Source organism: Arvicanthis niloticus, chromosome 1 (assembly GCF_011762505.2).
Source record: "Arvicanthis niloticus isolate mArvNil1 chromosome 1, mArvNil1.pat.X, whole genome shotgun sequence".
NCBI classification, from domain to species: Eukaryota; Metazoa; Chordata; class Mammalia; order Rodentia; family Muridae; genus Arvicanthis; species Arvicanthis niloticus.
The window spans coordinates 106,379,569-106,400,644 of record NC_047658.1 but is presented as its reverse complement, the minus strand read 5'-3'; the positions used below and the strand labels follow the sequence as shown (position 1 = coordinate 106,400,644).

Below are 21,076 nucleotides of genomic sequence, written 5' to 3'. Positions count from 1 at the left end.
CACACTGGACATCGATAGCAGCTGAGGTAACCAAGGTATGCTGTGGGGATTTTGCGAAGTAGATCAAGGTGTGACAGCACAGCAGACCAGCAGGAGAGAAGTGATATGTGCGCTGCTGGGACATTACCAATATGGAGTTACCATGGGGAGAAGGCTGCAGGAGGCACAGTCTGAGAAACACGTGACACCAACCATATGACCCATGAAGGAAGCACCAAACAGACAAGTGACTAGTGGACACTCAAAGGACACAGAGGGGCTGAGGATGCAGCTCAGTGGGTAGAGGGCTTGCCTAATGGGTATGAACCCTAGATTCCATCCCTAGGACTGAGGGAGAGGAAAAGGGAGACAGGGGAGGAGAGGGAGGGGTGAGTGAGAAAGGGAAAAGAGTAGATTGTCCAAAGTAAAACCAAAGAAACCAAACAGAATAAGAAAACGATGTGGCAGATAGGAATAAAGGGTGAGGTGATTAAATAGATCCAATCTATTGTGCTGTGATCACAGTCGATCTGACCTATTGTGCTGTGATCACAGTCGATCTGACCTATTGTGCTGTGATCACAGTGGATCTGACCTGTTGTGCTGTGATCACAGTGGATCTGACCTATTGTGCTGTGATCACAGTCGATCTGATCTGTTGTGCTGTGATCACAGTCGATCTGACCTATTGTGCTGTGATCACAGTGGATCTGACCTATTGTGCTGTGATCACAGTGGATCTGATCTATTGTGCTGTGATCACAGTGGATCTGATCTGTTGTGCTGTGATCACAGTGGATCTGATCTATTGTGCTGTGATCACAGTGGATCTGATCTGTTGTGCTGTGATCACAGTGGATCTGATTTATTGTGCTGTGATCACAGTGGATCTGATCTATTGTGCTGTGATCACAGTGGATCTGATCTATTGTGCTGTGATCACAGTGGATCTGATCTATTGTGCTGTGATCACAGTGGATCTGATTTATTGTGCTGTGATCACAGTGGGAGGAGACACGGGCACAGGAAACCAGAGTGTTGCCATGTCTTCAGCTGGTGAAACTTTCCTGTGTTTTAAAAAGGAATTATTAAGAAAATCAACAAATTAAAGTTGCTGTGAAACACAGAGATAGTTTCATCCATGCAGGAGCCTCCTCCACGTCCACAAGCCTGTGCCTGGGGCAACTGGGAGCCTCATGTGTTCTCCGTAAGTGCTTTGACATGAAGACTTGAACAGTGGCTCCCATGTAACTCTGAGAAGTTCAGAAATTCTGGCTGTGCTCCTCCCACAAGCTCCCTCTTTAAACTTCAGACATCCACCAGTGGGATTTCAAGACTGGGATGAGGTCTCTGAACGGGGTTCACTCAAGGAACCCTGCAGTGGTCATAGTGATGGCAGGGCCGGGGTTTTCATCACATTCTTCTGCAAGAGTATGGAGCCACTGCACCTGCTCACACCAACACTATGAGCTTTTGCTGCTGGAACCCCAGGCAGAAATGAAATAAAAACGCATTTGCTAAATTTTATAGATGTTTGTTGGAAACTAGTTTTATTCTTTAAAATCTTGAGCCAGTGTCTCACAGACTGACCCCCACAACATTACAGAACATTGGCTCTGATCTTGGTTGCCCCCCTGCCCCATTCTTGATGGTAAGACACTGTTCCTGAAGACATCCCATAGTTTAGTCATAGCATGAAGAGAACTCGAGCTGCTGTGTGGGCACTCCATCCCTACTGTCTGGCTTTCAGAGTGCTGGCTCTAAACACCTCCAAGACAGAAAAGCTGTCATGAGTCTCACCCAGCTGCAAGTCCTATGAAGTATAGTAATAACAGGCCTGACAAGATATGCCCACTGGTACAACAACAGCACAAAGGTTATGGGAGAAACCAATCACCTTCTGATCACATTTAAAGCTGCTCCACATGGCAGAACTCATGCCTGACACTGTTAACAAGGTCAAGAATCCAAGGCTAGGTGGCTAGTAGCTCTAAGAGAAAACCTACAGTTGCTATTCTTCTGAACAGAGATAGCAATAAACTGATGCCTAAAGATTTAGCATCCTGGCAGACAAGTGCATCTCTAAATCTTATGAGCGAGATGTCTTGAGGTAGATGACTAACACAGAGTCCCACAACTGTTCAACCTGCAGAGAACAAGAAACTGCCGAGTACTCAACCCTAAATGAGATATCTGCATCAGATCCCATCTTCCAATGTTCAGGAGATGGGAATGGAAAGAGTGTAAGAACCAGAGACAGTAGGTGACTACAAGAACCAGTGTCGTACATATGAACTGACTGTGGTTCAGCAGTTCATATGTGTCAGCATGCACCAGACCCATACAAGATCAAGCCAGACACAAATCTCAATGTGAAGTGGGGAGATCAGAAGGTCCTACACCTAGATGAGAAGATATTGGCAACTGATGGCTTTTGGGAGAAGGAGGAAGTTTTCTTCAGGGCTGCCACCCCTGGAAGGCTACCCATACTCTGGTAGATGGTTCTACATCAATGCATGTGTTAAGAGCAATAAGTGGACTCTGTGGGTTAAAAAAAAAAAGGGTAAACACCAGAGGGCTAGTATTCAAAATAAAGAACTCAAAAAATAGACTTCAACAAACCAAATAATACAATGGGGTACAGATCTAAACAGAGAATTCTCAACAGAAGAATCTCAAATGGACAAGAAACATTTAAAGGAAGGTTCAACATCCTTAAGCCATCAGGGAAATTCAAATTAAGATGACTCTGAAATTCCATCTTACACCTGTCAGAATGGCTAAGATCAAAAATACAAGTGACAGCAGATGCTGGTGAAGGTGTGGAACAAGAGGAACATTCCCACATTGCTGGTGGGAGTGCAAACTTGTACAGCCACTTTGGAAATCAATACAGTGGCTTCTTAGAAAGTTTGGAATCTATCTACCTCAAGACCCAGCTATGCCATTCCTAAGCATATATCCAAAGGACACTCCATCCCACCACAAGGACACTTGCTCAACTATGTTCATACAAGCTTTATTTGTAATAGCCAGAAACCAGAAACAACTTAGATGTCCTTCTACCAAAGAATGGATAAAGATAATATGGTACATGTGTACAATGGAGTATTATTCAGCTGTTAAAAAAAAAATTAACAACATGAAATTTGCAGGCAAATGGATGGAACTAGAAAAAAATTCATCCTAAGTGAGGTAATCTGAACCCTATATATAAATATAGTATTGCTCACTTATAAGTGGATATTGGCTGTAAAGTAAGGAGTAACCATGCTCTTATCCACAGACCCAGAGAGGCTAAGTAACAAGGAGGGATCAAGTGGGAAATAGAATACATATCTTGGGTGGATGGAGTGGGGGAAGGGGAAGTAGGGACAGAAACAGGAAGGATTAGGTTTAGGCAGGATGGAGGGAGAGAGTACTGGGAGAGATGACAGCAATGGGGGTCATCTCTGGGGTGAGGTAGAAAACTAGTGCAATGGAAACTACCAGAAATCTATGAGGGTGACTCTAGCTCATGGGATACAGATCCTGAACTGACCATCTCCTGTAACCAGGCAAGACTTCCAGCGGAGGGGTTGGGACAACAGCCCAGCCTTAAAACCTCTGACCTACAATTTGGTCTACCTACAGATGTGCAGGGGTAAAGGTAGTGTAGAAATTATGGGAGTGGCCAAGCAATGACTGGTCCAGCTTGAGACCCATGCCACGAGAGGGGTCCCACCCTTGACACTGCCTAGATATCCAGAGGCTGGATATCCCAGAGACCTAGGAGAAAACCAAACACGACTAAAAATAAAAAAATTAAAAAAAAGTCAATGAAATGATTCCAAATGATATTCTGCTATCCTTGCAGACTAGAGCTTAGCATAACCGTCATCAGAGAGGCTTCATCCAGCAACTGATAAGAGCAGATACAGAGACTCACAGCTAAACCCTAGGTGGAGCTCAGGGAATCTGGCGGAAGAAAGGGAGGAAGGATTGTAGGAGTGAGAGGGGTCAAGGACACCTCAAGAAAACCCGAAAAACCCACTAAGCTGGGCTCATAGGGGCTCACAGAGACAAAAACAACAATCATGGGACCTTCAGGGGTCTAACCTGTGCTCATTTCAGTTGTGTAGTTTGGTCTTCTTGTGGGATGCCTAACACTGGGAGCAGGGGCTGTCTCTGACCCTTTGCCTGCTTTGGGGACCCTTTTCCTCCAGCTGGCTTGCCTTGTCCAGCCTTCATATGAGGGGAGGTGCCTCATCTTATTGCAACATGATATGCCATGTTTGGCTGATGTCCCTGAGAGGGCTGCTCTTTTCTGAAGGAAAATGGAAGAGGAGTGGATCTGAGGGAGAAGAGAGGTGTAGGGGAGGGACTGGGAGGAGAGGAGAAAGGGAAGACTGAAGTCGGGATGTAATATATGACAGAAGTAGTTTTTTAGAAGTCAATACATGAAATTTGAAGTGAATAGAGGTGGAGATAGGAGATGAGTTAGAGGAGAAGACATAGAGGTGAATTTGATTAAAATGTGTTATATGCACTATGAATTTCTCAATAGTAAAACGAGAAAAAAATTAAACCTGAGGCTGGTGAGATGACTCAGTGTGCAAAGGTGCCTGCCACCAAACCTGATGATCCGAGTTTGGTCCCTAGGATCCACATCATGAGAGGAGAGAGCCAGCTCTTGCAAGGTGTCTTCTGGTTTCCACACTCACACACATGCATGCACGCATCATGTGTGGTGGCTCACTTCTCTAATCCCAACACTTGGGAAACTGAGGCAGAACTGTTGTGAACTCAAGGCTTCCTATCCTAAAGAGTGAGCTCATTTTTTTAAAAAAAGAGAAAAAAAAATTTAAAAGAAAAGAAAAATTCCAGGTCTTCTGAAATCAGTGAGGCACCCCACCCCTTCCCCCTAAAAAGGTTTCAAAAAGTCTTTCTCCCTTTGTATCTTTTGAGACTTGTTACACTTTTCTCCTAATTTGTGCTGTTCTCTGTCCGTTTTCTGGTTTCAGTTTCTGCTGGGATTCAAGGCTTTTTAAGGGTCTTTAAGGCTGATGAATGTGCATGATTGCTGTCATTAATGTCTTTGTGTTCAAAACTCCATCTGCATCTCCAGGATCCTAGCAAGCTGCTAGAAATTGAAGGTCTGGAGTGTGAATTAGACGCTTTAAGATTGGAAAGCAAGCTCAAAATGTACCTTCGAGGAGCCGTCGAGGTAAAGCCTTAAGCCCAGGTTAGAGGTCCCCTGGACCGCAGCATCACTGAGGTCTGACCAGGTTTGAGGCCCTGGGGTGCAGCAAGCCAGAGGCCATCAGGGGAGGTGGCTGAGAACAGGATAGGTGTGGGTTTGAGGAAAGGCTTAGAGTGTGAGTGTGTCACACAGCTCCTGAAAGTCCAGCCTTGAGCCTTTCTGCTGGAAAGGACCCATAACACAAACCAGAGGTGGTGATTCTTGGGTAGTGAATGAAAGATGTAAGCCTTAGCCAGTAGGCTCCAGTTAGAAATAAATGGACTCTGACTCCACTCATGCAAGAAACACGATGAGTTGCAGCCACATCTAAGCCTTTCACCTGAATGTCTTAGAAGGAGCCTGCTACAGGATAGGAAGGATCACTGTGGCATCCCTTAGAGGGATCAGGACCCTGGTCTGATGACCTGGGGATGGCTTACATCTGACCCCATAATCTGCCACTTCCCCTGACTGCTGTCACCAGCACTGGCTCTTCCAGATGGTGACCATGGCTGGCTTCCCATCCTAGCCTCACACCCCTCAGCCAGCCATTCAATGTGCCCTTTACAGGAACAGCTACACATCATAAAGAGACTGGACAACATACTACAGCGGGCTATTCGTCTGGGTAACCCCACAACCATCCATGTGCTGTGTACTACACAATGGAACACCTGCCTGCCCCTGCTGCAGCACAACCTGCGACACCACCTCCGGAAGCCACTGACCAACATTGCTGAGATTCTGGAAAAGGTTGATAGGTGGGTACCATTTATTCTGTGTATGGGGAGAACTGGGATAGAGATTTTCAGTACTATAAATAGAGCCCAGGATGTATGCACCCTGTTTTCACCATCACCTGTGGGGTAGACTGGTACAAGAGCCCAGTTTCACTTGTTCAGATGATGCCTTACAGTTACCTAGGCAACCTAGATGTAGAATCCTCACAGCATAAACAGTCCTCACTCTATCCATTCGTATGGTAATAGGATTATCTAGAGACTTGTAAATGCATTCTCAATGGCCAATGCAGATATGTGGTGGATGGGCTATCATAAGCCAGAGACCGCCTTCTTCTAAGTGCACCTCCCTTTGCTCACACCGTACTGCAGGGTCTCTGTCATTCCACACAAATACATGGTTTTACAGATCCCTTGACTTCATTTGTACTGTGGATGAGTATTTGTATTCAACAGTAGGTGTTCTTCATTTCCCTTTGTGAGCAAGCATCTTTCCTGTGCTTTTGATGTTCATCTCTCTGTTTTGTGGCCTGCCTGCTCAGATCTTATATCTCTGCTGGTTTGACACTGATGTCTGTAGGCATAAATTTTTTGCAACCTACTTTTAATAAGGGTTCAACCTCTCCTCTAGCCCACCACCCAGCAGAGGTAGTGGAAGAGAAAAGTTATTAGGGTGGGGGAAGTGGACCTGTTCAGCAATAGTTCTCTGGGGGTGAGCCTGATCTCTGGCGGCAGTTCAGTCCTGTAGCAAACACCAAATACAACTCAGCAGCTGCAGAGCAGTCCCTTAGGCAGGCAGACCCCGGGCATGAACCAGCAGCTACAGTCCAGTCCTTTCAGCAGGCAAACACCAGGCATCAACACCAACCAGCCTGAGGTGAGGCCATGGAAATTCCACAGGAACCTCACATCAGTTCTTGGGCTAGTTTCCCTCAATGGCGGTGTTACCACAAGTTGAGTTCAACAACGCTACGTAAGACAAACCAATACATGTATGTGTTAGTGAAGAATGGTGAGGCGGAGCAAACCAAACCAAGACTCAGTGCTCATCTGCCACTGTCTGTGGATTCATATATACACCCCTTCATCAAAGGTCCTTTCACGTGTTTGCTATATCGAAACATCCTTTCAACTGTGTCTGCTTCAGGAAAACTTTCTTTCCTGTGTCTGCTTTAGCAAGATACCCTTTCACCTGTATGCCCCAGCAAAACATCATTTGACATAACTGACTTTCCAAAGAACTAGAAGTTTCCACTTCAGAGGTCATACTGGCTTTATGAGTTAGCTGTGAGGTGTCTTTCTAAAGTCCTTTCCAGCGTTGCTGATACAGCGATACAGATACTTGTCTTGGTTCCCATAATCAACAGTGAGATCATCCAGGCCCTGAGGGGTGGCGGGGGGGGGGGAGGTGCTTGTCTAGTTGTCTATATCCTGGGAAGATCTTCAATCTGAGACAGTCCCTACATCTGGACTGAATGAGCAAGCCCTTCCCTAGAGCACAGTGTCACCATGCTTGTCACCATGCTCAGGTGGCCATGGAGCTCATGCTATACATCCTGGGTTGTGTCAATTGTAAAGATCCCAGGGAGAGGAGCTGCATGTCCCAGCCAGGGTGTGAGGCTGGCTCATTCCCTCTACCCTGGCAGACGGACTCTCCACTAAGGCTGTGTGCATGCCTAGCCTGGCAGTCTGTGTTGTTTGATGCAGACCCCAACATGCCTGCTCCCCGTGCCACTGGTAGACAACATGTCTACCAGTCCTCTCTCAATGTGGCCACTGCTCTATCCCCAGGAGGTAACTGGATATTCTAGAATCCTCTCTTCCTTCTGTTAGCTTTCTTACTCCAATGTATCTCTTGGGAGAAGGGCTCCTCTAAGGCTACTACGGGGGCCTCTGTTACCTCACACAGCCTGCATGGGGCACTTAATTCCCACCATCCCTCCCTCCACCCATGGAGATGCCAGCCTTATGTCACCATGGTCCTGCCCCACAGCTAGCCTATGCCTATTGCTGGCAACCTTTTCATTCTAGGAAAACCATGGTCTCTTATGTTCACTTCATTTTTGCAAATTTCAGGATCATCTCCTCCTTCCACAGCTGGGGGGCAGGGGTGGGGTGGCCATCCTGGAGAACAGAACATGGCTGGTGGACACCTTCAGCTCTGCTGATCTGAGCTTGTTCCACACCACCCCAGCTTCAGAGAATGTATTTGTTACTGGATGAAGAATTGGCAGGTGTGGCATTCTTTAAATACCCGGAAGGGCTCCTTTCTTCTGGTCTCTGTGATCTCTGATGAGAAGTCCAGTACAGTGTGGGTCTCTTTGTGCATCTTTTTCCTATTCCCAAGCATGTCTCTTTAATTTTTTAGCATTTTGGTTATAATATCTCAGGAGCCTTTTAAAATTTTCATATAATTCAAGAATGTTAAATGACACTTTCATCAGATTTGAGAAATTTTTAGCTATTGTTTCTTTGAATACATTCCTCTGTCTGGGATGCTAGCTACACACATGCAGAATATGGGGTGCTTCTTGAAGCTCCTGGGGACTGTTCAGTTTTTTTAATTCTTTTTGTCTTGGTTCTTCCGATCAGCCCGTTTCTGTTTCCGGACTCGTGATCTTCCTGGCTGTCCTCTCTGCAGCTGGCCTTGTTTTGCTTCTGACCTCGGGGTGTCCGTGCACTGGGTGGGGCCAGAACGGAAGGAACAAAGCTTATCTGGGCAAGTTTGCAGGAACTGGCAGGAACTGGCTTGAGTGCTGGGGAGAAATAGCCTACGGCTCTCATTATTTGGAATAATAAGGGCTATATAAATAAACCTTGGGGAGTGGGTAGGAGTTTTCGGGGTGAGTTTACATTATTGGGTAGTACCTAGGTGCTGGGAATGCTCCATTTACATGAAGAGGAATTTCAGGTGCTTGCTGGACATGTCCTTATAGGGAGAGATGAAGCTAAGCCTGTAATATGGCCACCAGGCTATGTGACTACCTCAACGGTGGAGGAGGCTGGGGTTGCAAGGCTATGTGCACTGGCACATGCAGGCACACACACAGACATGCTTACTCCTGCTGTCAAGATGAGATTTGGGGGATTTGGACATGTTTGGCCCTCACTCTCGATCCAGGCCCATTCCCCAAGTCACACTGCTCACTTGTCCCCTCTTCTGCCATCATATGTGGCTGGGCTGTCCCTCTTCTCATTCACCACAGCTTTTAGGTCAGTGTTTACTTGTATGAAAGTAGTTTGTGGCATGTATATCTATTTGAAAAGGTTAATCTGCAAACCCCCAAAGCCAGCCTATCTGGGTCCTGACCTTGTGCTGTCTTCTTCCATCTCTTGGCAGGACAGTGACTGATGACTCTATATTAAGCATTGCAGATGGGATCCTATGAAGTCTTTGTGTTGTTTGTTTGTTTGTTTGTTTAACACAGGGTTCTATGTAGCTTGTAGACAATGAAGCCATGACCAGCCTTGAACTTGTTATATAAATCAGGTTAACCTCCAATTTGCAGTGATCCTCCTGCCTCTGATTCCCAAGTACTATGATTACAGGCATGCACCATGACTTGCCATTTTAAAAGAAGTGTTGTTCTGTTTCAGTGGCCAGTTCAATGTTGACTGATGGCCTTAAAATCACACTGACTGGTCCACCTCTGCTCTAGCCTATATCTGGAGGTCCAAGAGCTTCCCACACTCATCCCAGAGAAAATCTTCCTGTGAAGCAGGCTCCCTTCAGGCTGAGCTCTGTGTTTTGCTGCAACAGAGGCACAAAGATTTCAGCAAGCCCATGCTCTCTGCCTGCTGCCTGCTCTACTCAGGAAAGACTTTGCCCACCTGCTTTGCCTTTCAGGGGCTCATGGTCACTTCCCTGGTGAGTTCCCTTACAGGGGACCCAGATTTCATGCTATCCAGCATCAGTACCTAGGAGCAGGTGCCCTCTTGTTAGATAGTTTTTCAGATGTTGTGGCTGACTTTATCATACTTGAAAGCAGAGGCAACTTTAGCCTTGGGCCAGCTCTCTGGTTTGTTTTCAGGTCATGGACTCAGGTGTTATACCTGTTGGTTGTGGTATAATTTCATTTCTGCCCCCCTGTGGACTTTTCTCTATGAATGACCTCTGCTGTCTGTTCCCAGCAAGATTTCATGTGGACCCCTCTTGCTCCATCCACAGTAGGCACCATGGTACACCAGGTTCCTGTTCCTTTGGGTAGCAGAGCTCCAACACCTCAGACCACAGGCTCTCTCTGCTTCTCTACACAGCCTCATAGTATGTATGTTCCCCCTGAGGTAGTGGGAATGTTGCAATCACTTTTATTTCTCCACCTTGTCAGAAAGTCAGTGAGCCATGGGCCACTGGCCCATCTCCATCCAGCAGTCTGTAGATTGTTAGCTCCTGTGTCCCACAGGAGTGATGGAGGTAGCCCCTCCATCACTACTTTACAAAGCTTTTGTTCAGATGCAGGGGCTTCTCCAACCCTCGCTATAGTTAGCCATACTGTGGCTAAGTTTCCTGGGTAAATGTCCAGTGTATCCATCAGGCAAAGACAATGGACCACAGCTTTGACACCAAGTATATTCCAGGAGACAGAGGTCCACTGCAGTGGACAGCAGGGTAGCTGTGGCCTCTCGGTGACAACGGGAAGGCTCAGCATGCCCTGTGCTCACCTCATAGTGGGAAGTACTACATGAACCCTTTTCTGTCTGCTTCTTCTCAGCCTGGACCAAAGGCTTGGTGAGCTTATCTCCAGTGGTCTACAGCAACCATTCCAATTTTTCTCTCCCTTTGTGAGATTTCAAGACAGGATAGGAAAGAGGCTGGAAAGTGGGGTTCTGGACAGTCCTATCATTCTGTACCTCTTGCTGGTGACTGGACATGAGTCCCACAGGCTCACTAGCAGCCCACCATAGCTCCCTCTCATGTGCTGTTACCTCCAGTCTCATGATCCTGATGCGCTGCCAAGTCCACATGGAGATGGCATACATCGAGCAGGATGATGACCGGGTGGAGCCTGCCATTGAGCATATGCAGAAGGCCATGCGCCTGGACAGCCTAGGTCTCTACAAGGACAAGATCAAGATAACTTTCCGCCGGCTGCAGCTGGGTACCATGCTGTACCAGTCTCCTGATCGTCCTGAAGACAAAGCCACTATGGCCATTGAACAGGTACAGACCTAACCATTGTGGGATGGACCTTCTAATGAAAAGACCAAGGGGTAATCTTGGGTCAGAGAGAGCCTAAGGGATCATTTAGACCCAAGCATGATGCCCAGGCTCAGCTATGGCATCCAGAAAGCCTGTGGGAACTTTGTTGCCTGAGGGTGAAACCATAGATGCCTTGAGAGTCTCAGCTGTCCCAAGGGAGGAATGCCTCAGGTATCATGCACATCATCCTGTCTGTAGGCAAAGAAAGCCACCCTGAAAGACAGTGCCCGGAAGAAGCGTGCAATCCTGGTGAACGCAGGCCTGGCTCTTGCCCCCGACACCTTCCAGATTGTGCTGGACAGTGAGAATGAAGCCAAAGGTAAGTGCTGCCCTCGGAACTAGCTGCCGCTGACCTTGCTGTGACATGTCTCATTAGTCACTGGAAGCACTAGAGAGGGGTTGTGTCTGCAAGTGGCTGTAAGTTGCAGCACTACACCCAGCACTTAACCTTGTTGCTCTAGAGGCTGGACATCCTTGATGGCGATGTGGTGGGCTAGTCTCTCTTGATACCACCGTCCTTGGCTTATAGATGGTCATCTTTTCCTTGTGTCCTCACTGGCTGTCCTACATGTCAACCTCAATATTCTCTTTATATAAGGATTCAGTCAGACTGAACAAGGATTCAGTCAGACTGAACAGGACCCCCTCCCCCATGGTCTCTTCAACCTTATCACCTATTCAGACCCCATCTTTTGAAAACAAGGCTTTATTCTGACTTGTAAACAGCCTATCTGGGGACCCAATTCAGCCTATAATGCCATCCGAGGAACAAGGACAGCGGTCCTGGGGTGCTCTTTGGATCAAAGCTAAGTAGATTTCACTTACCCGCCCCATTTACTTTGTTTCCAGTGTAGAAAAAGGTGGTGTTCTACCCTAGTGGTGGCCGCTGAGCCCAGCTCTTGGGGACAAGCCAGCAACTCTGGCTAGATATTGACAGTACCGCTGTTGCTAGAGCAGCAGGCAGGTCTTAGTTGGTGGGGGCAGTCTCCTGGAGCTCCCTCCAGTACGGCACAGGTCTGGTGCAAGCATTATAGGGACTGGAGTTTCAGGGGTGACAGACTGAAGTTGAGTTGGCTGTAGCCCATGTTGTGGATCCAAGGCAAGGGACAAGATGGGGAGGATGGAGTCACGGCCCTGTGCTAGGATGACTGAAGCCTCTGAGATAGCCCTTCAGGCCCAGCGGTTGTCTTATGCCACCATCTGCTTTGGCATTTGTATTGCTCTGGGTTCATTCTGACCCCGTGAGTCTGAGAAGCCACTGGTTTGCTGACATCGCACAGGTGGGTCTGTCTTATTTGGTTGGTTCATTTTATTAGATGAACGTAAACAACTGTCCACACACCTGCATTTTCACCCGAGAGCATAGTGCCAAGCTGGTACCTGTAGGAGATTCTGAGACTTACTAAGGTAGGGGCACCAGTAAGGAGGGTACCCCAGCAAGCGGACACCTGTGTTATATAGGGAAGCACAGAGGAGGCAGGGCACCACCTGAAAGGCAGTGCACACAGGCCCAAGCTCCACCCTCCTATCTGGTGTCTCCTGTGCCTGACTCTGCCCTGGGTAGCTGGGCTTTGAATAGGTATTCATCTTAGATCTGCAAAGGGATTCAAAGCCTCCACATGAAAGAGATGGGACTGCTGGGCTCGGAAATGGACAGTAGGTGCTGCCTGAGAGGACAGGATGTGGGCACAGGTCAGAGACCTGGTGCTACTGAGCCCACATAAGCTCTCTGTATGTGTACATTTTTTGCAGCCTATTTTTAATAACCATTTTCTTGCCCACCACCCACCAGAGGCCATGGAAGAGAAAAGTCATTAGGATATGGGGGAAGTGCTCCTGCTTAGCAGTAGTTCTTTGGGGGTAAGTTCAGTCTTCTTTGCCAGCAGTTTAGTCCCATGGCAAATGCCTTAGCAGCTGCAGACCAGTCCTCTAGACAGGCAGACACCAGGCACAAATCGGCAGCTACAGTCCAGTCCTTTCAGCAAGCAGACATCAGGCAGCTGTAGTTCAAACCTGAAGAAACTACTATGCTCACCAAACGGCCCAAGGCAAGGCTGCAGAAGTGGTAGGCTGCTGCAGGAACCTCTCTGTGGGGTCATGTTTATATTCCTTCATCACATGTCCTTTCACGTGTCCACTATAGCAAAGCATCCTTTTGTCTGTGTCTGCTCAGGAAAACACTCTTTCACGTGTCTGCCCCAGCAAAACATCATTTGCCTTAAACCAGAAGTTTCCCTATCTCTGATAACTGAAGACTCCACACACTCAATAGCAGCTCAATGTCATTGCTGGTCCAGAAGTACTAGTGATGCACTGGTGATAATGCAGTGGTGGTGATGCCCTGGTGATGATGCACTGGTGGTGATGCACTGGTGGTGATGCACTGGTGGAGATGCACTGGTGGTGATGCCCTGGTGGTGATGCCCTGGTGGTGATGCACTGGTGATAATGCCCTGGTGATAATGCACTGGTGGTGATACACTGGTGGAGATGCACTGGTGATAATGCACTGGTGGTGATGCACTGGTGGAGATGCCCTGGTGGTGATGCCCTGGTGATGATGCACTGGTGGTGATGCCCTAGTGGTGATGCACTGGTGGTGATGCCCTAGTGGTGATGCACTGGTGGTGATGCACTGGTGATAATGCCCTGGTGATAATGCACTGGTGGTGATACACTGGTGGAGATGCACTGGTGATGATGCACTGGTGGTGATGCACTGGTGATAATGCCCTGGTGGTGATGAACTGGTGGTGATACACTGGTGAGGGAGCCTCTTCACATTCATAGATGAACTCAGCTGCCCAACTTCATTTGTAGACTATGGGCCTGTTTGCCTGGCTCAGCAGTGCTATTCTATACCCAACGGTGGCACACCTTTTCATCTTGGCTGTCTTCTGCTTTCAGTTTCCATTGGGAAAATCAAGGGCCGATTCACCTACCTCTGTGCAAAAGCTCGACATCACATGCTCTGTGTGGACAAAGCTGCTGGGCACCTGCGGCGTCTAGGATATGAGAATGATAAAGAGAGGTGGGCCAGCAAGGAGGGTCTGCCAGCTGAGACCTTCATCTAGGCACCAAGTTCATGGCTGCCTGGGACCACATGACAGATGGCACAAGCCACAGATGCTCCACATGCAGCCCCTGAGCTGAGGGTGTGGCTTCCTCCTGTGGGACAACTTATTAAGTCATGCTGGCTAAGGCCACCACAGGAATCCCCAACCCAGGGATACCCACCCACACCAAATGCAGGGAAATGAGTTATGTGGGAGCATTCCTCATTGTTATATGACCAGAAGTGCCACTGGGTACAGGCCTATCTCTGGCCTCTAGTTCTTACCCCAGGAATTATTTCAGCCCTGACACCTTAGTTCTGACCCCCTGCCTCACCCCACTGTCCAGGACTGTCTCCCCATTCACACCCTCAGCCAGTTGCACGTCCATGTCTCAAGGTGTCACTGCTTGACAACTGGATGCTGCATGGTGGCTTACCCCTCGACCAGTCCTTGTGGGTGTTCCTAATTTCACTTGTGTTTCCTTTTCTCGGGATCCTGATGAGCAGAATTGTGATTTGGGCTGAGTTGGCCAAGGTTGCCTGGCAGCAAGACGTGTGGGATGTCTGTCGCACGGCAGCCCGCTTCTGCCTCCTGTACGACAGTGTCAAGACAAAGAAGTCCACAAAGATAAAGCGAGGTGCACATCCTTACCATGTGTCCCTGGCATGAGCCTCTGGTGGCTGTGGCACCACCAGCAGGTCCCACCAAGGGACACCAAGTAACACAGAGAGAATAGCCACCTCTTGGAAGGGCCCTGGTCATGTGTTTGGGTTTAGAAGAGCCTTTTCACAGATAGAAACATGTCTGAGTATGTATTCAGTCAGGCCTCTATCTGTGAGCTTCATAGCTGCAAGGTCAACCACCAAGGCCTGGAAATATCTGCAACAAGAAACAAGCATCTGTGCTCAGCACATACAGCCTGCTTTCTGACTTGTATCCCCTTTATCAGTGATCCCCATGGTGCACACACAGCAGTCACTGTCACAGTCAACGACAGCTGACTTAAAGCTCAGGGGAGGACTGTACAGATCCACGTGTGCATGGCACCGTTTCCTAAAAGGGGTCTCAGCAACACCAAGTGGCGGCTTTGCCTACAGCAGACCAGTAGTGTCAATGATCCGAAGGATACAGGTTTATACCCGCCCATCAGTCCTTCTCGAAGGGCTTGTCTCACAAAGAGCTGGGTAGGAACCGCTGTGGTTTTGATGGCTCAAAAACACATGAGTCTCCCTTTCCCCGTTGCTGTTCCCTCAGGGAGGAAGAAAAAAGGCATCGAGGGCTCCATGCATGACTGGGGGGGTCCCTCTGAGGTGGTCCTGCATAAGCAGATAGCCCCTGACCTGCTGAGGAAGATCGCAGAGGTTTCGTTCATCAGCGCTGAGGTATGTCAGGAAGGTCTTGGCCATGTAGCTGCCAGTGATGATGTGGCCATTAACACACCAGAGAGACTTGTTGTAAGGCCCCCCCCCTGTGACACATGCATGCGTGTACACACACACACACACACACACACACACACACACAAGCCCAAACCAAAATCTCATGATAAAGAGAGAAAACTAATTCAGTTCTTGAGGACTGTATAAGAAAAGTGTGACTTGAGATGCATTGTGGTGTGTGTTAGTGCACTTTTTTTTTTTTTGTGGGAAATAATTTCTGAATTCTGGGTGTGAAGTCACATTTGACGATTGAACTTGGAGTTGGCTTAGGAAGCTTTTGAAGGAGATGAGATATCTTCCCTATAACCCTATAGACCCAGCAGAGGCTTGGACTGGATCTTGGTTCCCAGCAGACCTGCTCCCTTACAGACAAGGATACTGAGACCCAGTGCTGGCCCTGCCCAAAGCTAACTGCATGTATTGTGACTGACCTGCATCCAAAGCCCTTGAGTGTGAGCTGAGTGTGTCTGCCTCTATGCCTGGACCAGTGCCAGAGACACTGTTTCACCCCCCACAATGGCTACAACAATTTCTTTGGTCTTACTCAGTGGACACAAGGAAGAAGCTGAGGCACACACCTGTTTCTTCCATTAAAGTCTTGGGACACAACATGACCGAAGATAAAACTGCCAGATGGCAGAGCCGAGAGTTGATATGCAGGAGACCAGTGGCTGAGACTGACTAACTGGTTTACTAGCGAGGGGCTGGCCTGACCCGTTTCCTCCCACCCTCCCCCTGTCAAGTAGGCTTTGTGACCTTCCATGTGGCAGAGCAAGTTTAAGAGGCTTCCAGGAGATGAGCAGTGAGCTAGCTGCCATGGAAGAACATGAAGACTGTTCTGCCCTCCCTCCCTCGGAAGTGTGATAATGGGCATGAGCCGTGCTTTTGAAATAAGCTCCTCTCTTGTTAAGACTCTCAAATTGACAGGGTGCTGAGGCAGGTGGGATGTGCAAACCCAGCATGATGCACTCCTTCTAACTTGTGTTTGGCCTTTTCCAAAGCAGAGTTTCAGGAAGGAGGCTTTGCTCCGTGTTCCCCACAGTGCTGGGGTCTGCCTAGCTGTGACTTCTCTGACTGTGGTCTTCCTCACAGGCCACGGTCCACTTCCTGCGCTTGGAAGGTGTACAGCTGAACAACCAGGCCATTCCTCCTGAGGACTTGAGCCAACACCCAGCTGGCTATGTGCCTGAACCACCAGAGACCAATTCAGAGTGGATCACATACAGGTGGGGGGCGGGGGGAGTCCTAGCCACCCTGGAGACCAATGGCTCTCAACCTACAGGTCATGACCCCCTTGGGGGGGGCACATATCAGATGATTCATAACAGTAGCAAAATTAGTTATGAAGTAACAATGAAAATAATGTTATGGTTGGGGGAGGGTCACCACAACAGGAGGAGCTGTGTTAAACGGCCATGGCATTAGGAGGTTAAGAACCACTTGTGTACACTAGTGTTTAAGAATCTGCCTCCTTTGCCCAGGCCTAGTTGTAGATGAAGAAGTATATACATGTTCTAGCCCAGGATGTTTGTATGCAGCCAGAGCTGAGGGTGGCTTGGACAAATCAAACAATTGTAAACACAAAGAGAAGACTAGAGACTTCAGCAACCCACTAAAATGCCCACTTGGCCCCTGATGGGGGCTGATGGGAGAGAAGCCCTTGCACTGTGTGCGCCGTGGTGAGCGGCTTCATTGCCCTGATGTAGGCACCACCGCCCAGCAAGCGATGTGCACCGGAGGCTCTCACAACTACAGGATGTCTAGGAGCCGGGAGGTGAAGGTGGATGGTGCAGGCATGGCAGGAGGCGGCCTGGGCAAGCGCTTAAGTCAGCGCTCCTCCTCAAACCAGGGAGCAATTAGAAGGGCCTGTAAGGCTAACAGCATGAGAGGAGCTGCCAGCATCTGGATAGGACGGAAAGACAGGGTATAGCAATGGCTCGCCGGGCCCAGGTGTGATGAGGGGCATTTGGGGACAGCCGCATGAGCAGCGCCAGGACAGTCCCTCTAGATCTCGACTCCCTGACTAGACTGAGATACCTTGAAAACTGCAGTGGGGATGACCAGGAGAGCCCACATTCACATCAGCGGTGGTGAATAGGATAGGGAAGGCGGAGGCTGGGCATTGAGCTGACCACTGCACGGTATGTTGTTTCAGAACCTGGATAGAAAACTTGTCACAGTACGCCATGAACAACTGGATGCGTGCTGCAGAAATCGGGCAGGAGATAGGGGAGTCCTGGATCGTGCAGAACGCCGTGGTCTATGTTTTGAACCACAACCGGCATCTCATCTTGGCCGGGAGGCAGAAAGAGCTGGTGGAGCCCCTGTTCCACTTCCTGAACATCATCAAGGTCACTGGATACACGGAGTGAGCGAGTGTGCGCACTCACGAGTGTTTGTGTTCAGGAGTCACGGCTGCGGGGGTCAGGCCTGTGTATGCGTGGGGGACACGGTCAGCCTGTACAGGCCCTCTGTGAAGTAGCTTCCTTGACGTCACACCTTGGGCTAAGGGTGGGGAGAGGGTGGGATTTCATGACTACATGGTTTTTTGTTGTTGTTGTTTTATTTAGATGAATGGGAAGTTAGAAATCTGAAAGCATTTGTGTTGGGGTGGGTTTGAGGCTAGCCTGGTCTCCAAAGTGAGTTCCAGGCCAGCCAGGGCAACATAATGAGAACCATCCAAGAAGGAAAGGGAGGGAGGGAGGGAGGGAGGGAGAAAGGGAGGGAATGAACTTCAGCTGGTGCTTGGCAGCACTCAGCTATGGTCTATGTTCTAAAGCAGGCCCACCACCTCATCCTGGCCTGGAGGCTGGGGTACTGTGAAATTCTGCATGGGCTAAGCCCTGTCCTGCTCTTGTGTCGCCCTCCAGGGACTCAGTCCTGCTGGTCATGCTCTGTAATGCCCTTGCTCGAGGCCTGATCATGAGTTGGATTCCCACCCAGACACCTGAAAAGTTGAAAAAGAATGTGCGCCCTACCTTGGTTCATGGCCCGCTGGAGTCTTCCGCTTTATCAGACATCAGAACAGCTGTTGAGGTAACTACACCCTTGCAGCCCAGGGTGCAGCCACAGGAGAACTTGATGCCTCGATGCAGGGAGCCAGGAAGGCCGGAGGAGGAAGGAGGGCTCACGATCTCCTCTTTGATTTGCCTTGTGGTTAAGATGCACTTGTTTTAGGTCTGTGAATTTGCACTGAACCTCACTAATGGGAACGTGCCGGAAGACATTGTCCCCACCAACGTAAGGCAGCACCTCATCTCCACCTGGGTGAAGGCCAAGCAGCTATTGCAGCAGCAGATTGGTCAGCGGCTAGGCATCGATGAACAGGTAGGTGCTGAGGACATTAGGACCCACAGACTGCCTTCCCCAGTGTTCTCATTATGGTCTTAGATATGGTCGCAGTTGCTGGGAAGGGACTATTTCCACCCAGTGAGGTCTGAGGTTGCTCTCCACCATCACCAAAATTACTGCTCTTGCGAGTTAAGGCAAAAAGTCTCACCAGATATGAGCCCTGGGCCTCTGGGGGGGAGGGGGTGCTGCCCACTCTCATTGTCAATCACAAAGGACTATGGGAGCAAGGTCTAGGAAGAAGGGAACTCAGGTATCCCCACCATGTCCCCGACTCTGCGGCAAGTAAATCACTATGAATAGTGGTGGGGGTGGGGAGAGAGGGGGAGGGGTCAGAAGGGACATTTATGCTGGGGCCAGGCAGAAGTGGTTGATGAGACATCCAGCAACCAGGAGTCAGCAGCTTTCTCCCCATCGAAAGCCCTCTTCAGTAGCCAGACAACACTGTCTTCAAGGCCCAGGAGTGTACAGACTTCAGACCTTGCTGCTTAAGAGAATAATGTAGAGGTTAACTTTACCAAAAAGTTTAGGAGATCACCATTCCAAATCCCGTGGTCTGGCTGTTCCCTGAGACCAGTGCTGTACAGGGTTATCTCAAAAGTGGCTCAGGTCTCCACCGCTTTCCTCCCCTGGTCCCTGGGCAGCTAAACACTCGAGCCCATCTATCCTTCCAGAGTACCAATGAAGACATCAGCTCCGTGACCAGAGTCCTAGTTGCCCTTGAGATGTACTCCTGCAACGGGTTGGGCCTCATGGATTTCACTGTGCCCCCACTCGTACAGGTGGGTCTCCTCAGGTATCCCAGGAGGGAACTCAACAACCCCCATCTAAGGAAAGATGAGGAGGCTTAGGCTTGCGATCCTGCCTGAGGCAGTCAGAACTCAAACCCACATCCACATCCGCACTACAGATCCTGCTGTATCCAGACAGCCGCCTTCTCTCAAAGCACACATGTCTGGCCTTTGTATGGGACCATCCTTTATACTAGTGTGAAGAGGATGCTTCTCTGAGTGGCTTGTCTGTGGTCCTCTTCATCCCAAGACCTCAGCATGGACAGAGGCATATGAGAGATTAGGTATACCTTGTCCTTGGTCTAGAGGTGGCCTGGAAGCATGGGAAATCGGGAGAGATGAAGCAGCTGGGATCAGCAGCAAATCTTACATTGCAGCTAGGCTTCGCAGATGGGTGGTCTATCTAGAACTGCACATGCTTAGTGATCCATGTCTGCATGCATGCGGAGCCATGTTCAGATAACACAGGATTGATGGAGCTCACCGGGCCGGCAGCATGGTCATTGTTGAGGGCCACAGACCACTAGGCAGTCATTGTCACTAACATGATGTCTTCTCCTGCTTCACGCGCTGATAAGGTGGTGAAAATGGCCTCCGAGTGCAACTGGTCAGACCACCTGGTGGAGCTGCAGACCCTGACGCGCCTCACCCATTTTGCCTATATGGCTCACGACCATGAGGTCACCATGGCATGTTCTCAGAATGCCACACAGATGGGCCTCAAGCACCTGAGGTTGTTTGAACCGTAAGTGACTCCCACAATGATGTCCTAGAGGCATGCAGTAACATCCCCAGAGAAGCAGAGGGAAGAGTGTGTCCCCTACCAGAGCAGGAGCCAGAGGCTCAGCTCGGCTGATGGACCAAGGGATGGCTTGTAGGATCCTGGTGGTTCTTCATCTGCTTCTGGCAGTGTGCTCTAGAACAACACAGTGAACAGGGCCCATGAAACTCTGTCACTGAGGACTGAGAGCCACATAGGCCTCAGATGGGAGGTCTGTACAACAGATGTCTGTGTATGACCGCTAGCTAAGAATGGATGGTTCTCTTAGTTGAAGCTGCTGTGATAAAATACCATAGCCAAGAGACCTAAGAAAGAGATTTCTTGTTCATGGTGTAGAAGCTGGTGTTCAAGTTCAGTTGGTATCTAATGAGTGTCGCTGCCTAGTTCAAAGATCACCACTTCATGATAGAAGAGGCAAGAAGCTCCTTTATATTTCTTTGTGGGACAGAATTCCCATCCTGAGGCTCCAACACTACACTGTACTGTGTCATTTCCCAGCAGCCCTTCTACTAATAACCATC

The 21,076-nt window shown here is 49.1% G+C and overlaps 1 protein-coding gene across 7 annotated transcripts in view; it reads left to right on the top strand.

Moving 5' to 3' along the window:
- Cfap46 (cilia and flagella associated protein 46) overlaps positions 1–21,076 on the top strand; it is an 89,344-nt gene that overhangs the window by 11,825 nt on the left and 56,443 nt on the right. For all 7 annotated transcript variants that reach the window (XR_013103731.1, XM_076912692.1, XM_076912682.1 and 4 more), the window contains exons 10-22: positions 5,087–5,185; positions 5,771–5,961; positions 10,873–11,101; positions 11,339–11,459; positions 14,048–14,171; positions 14,703–14,833; positions 15,451–15,578; positions 16,728–16,861; positions 17,791–18,003; positions 18,506–18,671; positions 18,813–18,962; positions 19,658–19,765; positions 20,353–20,519. Coding sequence is in view for 6 of the 7 variants with exons in the window: in XM_076912692.1 (XP_076768807.1) it covers positions 5,087–5,185; positions 5,771–5,961; positions 10,873–11,101; positions 11,339–11,459; positions 14,048–14,171; positions 14,703–14,833; positions 15,451–15,578; positions 16,728–16,861; positions 17,791–18,003; positions 18,506–18,671; positions 18,813–18,962; positions 19,658–19,765; positions 20,353–20,519 (1,961 nt within the window). In the remaining variant the exon portion in view is untranslated. The remainder of the gene's footprint in view (positions 1–5,086; positions 5,186–5,770; positions 5,962–10,872; positions 11,102–11,338; positions 11,460–14,047; positions 14,172–14,702; positions 14,834–15,450; positions 15,579–16,727; positions 16,862–17,790; positions 18,004–18,505; positions 18,672–18,812; positions 18,963–19,657; positions 19,766–20,352; positions 20,520–21,076) is intronic.